Source organism: Tupaia chinensis, unplaced genomic scaffold (assembly GCF_000334495.1).
Source record: "Tupaia chinensis unplaced genomic scaffold, TupChi_1.0 Scaffold138757_1, whole genome shotgun sequence".
NCBI classification, from domain to species: domain Eukaryota; kingdom Metazoa; phylum Chordata; class Mammalia; order Scandentia; family Tupaiidae; genus Tupaia; species Tupaia belangeri.
Window position 1 is genome coordinate 2,876,665 of NW_006198649.1, and position 5,966 is coordinate 2,882,630.

Consider the following 5,966-nt stretch of genomic DNA (forward strand, 5'->3'; position numbering starts at 1 on the left):
GGGGGCAAGGCCCCTATAAAAAAAACCCCCCAAAAAAAAAAAAAAAAAAAAAAAAAAAAAAGCCAAACTTCTGGAAAGAGTATCTATATACACTACCACTTCTTCCTCTCATTCTATGACCAACTGCAATCATTGTATTAAACCCCCTGTCTCTCCACTAGATCTATTGTTAGAATTATGTAAATGTGCTAAATTTCATGGTAGAGCATTTTTTCCATATGTTATCTAGTTTCACCTTTCCAGATCTTTCTTCAACTCTGTGTATCTTTTTTCAGTCTCTTTTGTAGAAAGCTTTTTGTCTACCTGGCTTTAACATGCTGATTTCTTCTGTGTTCCCTCTCGACTTTGAATAATACTACATTCTGGTCTTTCTCTATTTGACATTCAAAAACCACCCAGACATTTATTCACTAGCCTTGAAGACATCAATATACAGTACTCTAATAGTGATGAATTGTGTGAATTGTGTAATTTCTCCTAAGCCTGATCCTTCTACTGTGTTCTTGCTTATATTGAATAACACTAACCTCCATCAAATGGTTCAAACAAACCAAAAGTTGAATATCATGATTGACTGCTCATGTTCCTTTGCTACCCTCTTCTGTTTTAGTCATCAGTTCTTGAGTTCTGGATCACTGAAGAGCTCTTACGTATAGCTCCTCTAAGTCACATCACCATCAGTTCTTTTCTGGATTGACTCAACACCTATTTAAGGGGTTCTTTTCCTTCTAATATTGCCTTTACTCTGATTTCATGCCCATTTTCTCTACACCACAGCTAGTGTTTCCCTTCTAAAATTCAAATCTGATTCTATCATTCCTTAAATAAATCTTTATTAACTGACAGTGAATTACTAGAGGTTTATGTAGCAAGTTATAACTCAGAACAACAAGAGTTGGCCCAGCCATGATGGCAAACATTGCTAAAACTCTGTGCCACAAGCTGGAACTACATGAAACCACGACTGATTCTCTGGGTGTGATGGCAAATACTGTAGTTCAAGGTAAGAGGCTAAGGCAGGAAGAGTCGAACATCTTGAGACTCTGCCTTAAAAAATAAAAAAAAAAAAAAAGAATTATTTGACTTGCAAAAACCTAGGAACCCTATTCCCTACAAAATGCATACAGAAGATGAACACTGGCACTAAGATCTTTTGTTTGTTTGTTTTGCCATAGGGCATGTGTACTTGCCAGAGAGCGAGCGAGACAGTGAGAGGGAAAGTAGGAAATCACCCCTTAGTGGGAATGGCCATTCCACTATCCCTTCTCCTTCGTTCTCCTCTTTTGATTTGGGGTACACATGCACATGTTCCTGGAGTGAGTTTCAACTCACTGGAATCAGGACTTGAACTGTGGCCAGTCACAAAGGAGTCCAGTGCCTTAACTACTATGTCACTTGATGGCCCTCTTAATATTTTCTAGACTTATAAGAATAATCATTATTATTCTCCAACCCTATATTCTAACGAACACATCCACTCACAGATATGTTAGTACCTTTAGTCAATCACATGCAGACAATTGAGGAACAGCATCTTTTCCTTTTCCTTTTTCTTTTCTTTCTTTCTGTATTTGAGAGATTTTTGCTATAGAGCATGTGCACTCACCAGAGAGACAGAGAGACACAAAGTGAGAAATCACCCCCTAGTGGATATGGCCACATTGCAATACCTTCTCTTCCATACTTCTCTTTGGATTTTGGATGTGCACACACACAAACACACTCAGCATGAGTTTTAAGCCTCTGTCCAGGACTCAAACTGCAGTCGACCACATGGGAGCCCAGTGACGTAACCATTATTCCATTTGCTGGTCTCAGTATCTTTTTCTTATGTATGAGGTTTAGACAGTAGAATAATATTGTGTGAGCAATCTTTATCTTAATTCTAAATTCTCATCCAGGTACTGCTTGCATATATGACTTTATAAATCAATTTAACCATAGGTGGTTTGTAGCATAAAGATATTGAGTACCAGAGAAAAATAATGGGCTTGTTTAAAGCAAGATAAGAACCCACCTGATTCCTAAATCTGCAATCATTGCAATCTCCATTGAGTATTTCTGTACCTTTAGACATATAATACAAATGTATTACTTCTTTGTGTTCTTTTCATATGTTAGTTGCTTAAGAAATTTTGTTAGAGTATTCCAGTATCCCTAAACTTTTGGTTTGTAAAATGAGAAAGTAAAATACAAATATTTTTAAAATATCAAAAAAAGAATGCCTTAGTGCACAATTTTAATAAGAATAAGTCAAATGCTGCATGACATGTCCATTTCCTACTGCTGCTATAAATTTATTTCTCTGTGACCGAAAAAAATATTATTAATTATTCTACTTTTAGTGATCACGTTTCTGGTATTTTATTTATTTATTTATCTATTTTTTGGAGAGGTTTTTTTGCTATACGGCGCGAGTGCTTGCCAGACAGGCAGAGAGAGACATAGAGATAGAAAGCGAGAAATCACCCCCCGTGGGAATGGCCATGCCGCAATCCCTTCTCCTCCATTCTCCTCTTGGGATCGTGGGCATGCACGCACATGCACCCAGTGTGAGTTTAAGCTGCCAGGTCCGGGACTCGAACCGCGGTCGACTACATGGGAGTCCAGTGACATAGCCATTACACTAACTGCTGCTCCCATGTTTCTGGTATTTTAGATAATAGCTTAATTAACCTTATAACTCCCCAAATCCCTTTTCTTTCCAAAACAATGCAATTCTTTATTTTAAAAAATTGGGGTGGTGGGTACAGCAGATGGTGTAATGATTATGTCACTGGACTCCCACATAGTCAACCATGGTTCAAGTGTTGGACCAGGTGGCTCAAAACTCATGCTGGGCACGTATGCATGTGTGCCTGAAATCCCAAGAAGATAATGGAAGAAAAGGGATTGTGCTATGGCCGCCCCAACCTCCACCCCCAGGAGTGATTTCTTGCTATCTGTCTCTCTGATTTTTCGGTGAGTACATGAGTCATATAGCAAAATTTTTTTCTAAAAATAATGTATTTCTTTGTTATAGGGCAAACATGCTCACACAGAAACAGAGTGAGACAGAGACTCATAAAATAAATAAATAGATAATAAATAAAAGAGAGAGAAGAAAGAAAAATGAGAAAGCACCCACCACCACCCCTCTCCCAGGCAGGTTGCCTCATCATAATCCCTTCTCCTCCATTCTTCTTTTGGGATTTCGAGGATGCATGCACACTTGCTAGGTGTGTTTCTCAAGTCACTGTGTCCAGAACTGAATCACACAGTTGGCCATGCAGGATCTAGCTGCTTTAACCAACATACCACTGTCTGGGCCAACACATTTCTCAATAACAAAAATAAATACATTAAAAATTTATAAATGTTTTGTACTCTTTATATGAAAATGTTATAAAGTAAAATATAATTTAGATTAAAAACTGCCATTTTATCAGTTTTTATAAAGAAAATGTGGCATGTATGAGGGTAATATCAGAATATTGTGAAATGTAAACCATAGATATATTTTTTAAATTAATTAATTAATTAAGAGATTTTTGGTATAGGGCACATTCGCTACCAGAGAGAGACAGAGACAGAGAAAGGGGCAGTTAGAAATCACCTCCTGTCCAAGGGGATGCTCATGCTGGAATCTCTTCTCCTCTATTTCCTCTGGGATCTTGGGCATGCACATACATGTGCCCAGAGTGATTTTCAAGGCCTCATGTCCAGGACCCGAACAGTGGTCAGCCCTGTGGAAGATTGGTGACATAACCGCTACACCATCTGCTGGCCCCTTAAAAATGAATTTTGGATGTCCAGGGAATGGTGCAGTGGAAAACATGATTCTCTACATAGTAATTGCACATAAGAACGTTCCCACGTCAAGTCCATAGAACTCTGACTATGCCAGACACATGCTTGCCCATGATCCTGGGCTGACAGAAGGTGGGGGGGGGTGGATTGCGGCATCCAGACTCTGTTGGAGGTGCTGGCTCCATCTCTTTCTCACCCTCCCTCCCTCTTTTTCACTCTTGGGATAAATAAATAGATAAGCATCAAAAAATGTGGGGATTGAATAATGGTACAGCAGTAAAATGTGATTCTCTGTGAGGGTGACCCACATGGAAAGGGTCTTGGTTTATGGTCAGAGACCTCCCTGAGTATGGTGCCACATGCATACCCATGACGTGGGGCTGGCTGAGGCTGTAGGTGGATTGTGGCACCAAGACCCTGTCAGGAATTGTCTCTCTGTCTCTCTTGCTCATGGAGGAAGTAAACAAATTTATGTATATTTGCTGTTTCTTGTATTGTGCAGAAGTAAATATAGGGAGTAAGAAACTAGAGACTGCACATTAGAGGAATATGTGTTTGATCGAAGAGAATTAATTATGCTGAATATTTGTCTCTTTCTTGTTTTAAAATAAAGGAGGAAATGTATGTAGAGCTGATGAGTTCCTTTGCAATAATTCACTTTGCAAACTACATTTCTGGGTGTGTGACGGAGAGGACGACTGTGGAGACAACTCTGATGAAGCTCCTGATATGTGTGGTACGGAATTTCACATGGTTCTAGACTGTACTCTCATTTCCGGATCTAATCACTGAAGTGGTGAGGTGTACCAAAAACCCCTTCCTTGGGTTTGGTTCAAAAGAGTAACTGCTTGCAGCTTTTGTTTAGATAATAAAGAGTATGCTATTTAAAGTTTATGACTTATGGACAGCCCTCCCAAATGTAAACTTGCATATGTCAACACTATTAAAAAGGCAGATTATGGTATGTGTGGGAGGATTTAGAGACTTTTGAAGTGATAAAGGTTCATGTGAGGATTTTCAGTTTGTATTAAATCAATATTTTAGGCTAAAAATATTTTTGACAAATAAGTAAATGAAACAAATATAAATAATAAATTTATGTAGTTCTACAAGTCACCTACTATTGCAGTTGTTCAGAAAATAATAGGTATATATTTATTTACAGGTTTTAGGCAGAGAACAGGAAAAAGGAGTTATTCAATACTTAAATCTGAAAATAACAACAAAAATTATTCTCGAAATCATTACTTTTGACAGACATTTGTCAGGTGTAGGTTTATGCAACCAATAAATCTAAATGTACAGTTTAAGATCGCCAAAATGAAAGTTTACTTGAATCATTATAAACTTTTCATAGTCCACCTTTTCATTCTTTTTACCTTATCTCAGCAAGTAAGTTAATGTCATCTTTAAGGGGAAAGATACTACCACCTCATTTATAATGAAATAGGAGAAGAAATGGATTAGAGAAAATACAGCATGAGTGTATATACTTAAGTCGTTTATTCCATTTGGTGAATCAAGGTAAATCAATATTCTTTCATGAATGATGACATTTGACTACTTATTTTACAGTTGAAAAATTACAAAACAAGAAAATAATTTTATTTTTAAATGGGTTTAAAAGTTGAAAAGAGCAATGCCTTAGGATAGTTTTTATTTTTTCTATAAGTAAAATCAATGAACAGTGTAGCTAAGTGCTGATTTGTTTTATTTTCTTTTTTTTTTTTAAAGAGGTTTTTGCTTTAGGGCAAGCGTGCTCACCAGAGAAAGACAGAGACAGTAAGAGGGAAAGTGAGAAATCAACCCCCCCCCAACCACCACCACCATGAGAAATGGCAATGCCACAGTCCCATCTCCTTCATTCTTCTCCCAGGATCTTGGGTATACACACACACATGCCCAGTGTGATTTTCAAATCACTGGGTCCAGAACTTAAACCTCAGTCTGTCATGGGAGAGTCCAGTGACATAACTGTAATGTCATCTGCTGGCCCCCTGATTTCAGTTTTCTTTACATAATCTTAAAATAGACTCTAGTGAATCACCAGAGATTGTATTATTTCTGGATCATAATGTCTCAAAATAGAGCAGCTTGTCTATGACTATTCCCCTCCAGAACCCTTTGGTTTTTTTTTTTTTTTTCATTTTTTTTTTTTTTTTTAGGTTTTTGCCCTG

At 37.6% G+C, this 5,966-nt stretch overlaps 1 protein-coding gene across 1 annotated transcript in view; it reads left to right on the forward strand.

Moving 5' to 3' along the window:
• Window positions 1-5,966, forward strand: part of LRP1B (LDL receptor related protein 1B) — a 1,871,701-nt gene that overhangs the window by 1,722,512 nt on the left and 143,223 nt on the right. Inside the window, exon 76 of the mRNA XM_027765590.1 lies at window positions 4,403-4,525. Coding sequence (XP_027621391.1) covers window positions 4,403-4,525 — 123 coding nt within the window. The remainder of the gene's footprint in view (window positions 1-4,402; window positions 4,526-5,966) is intronic.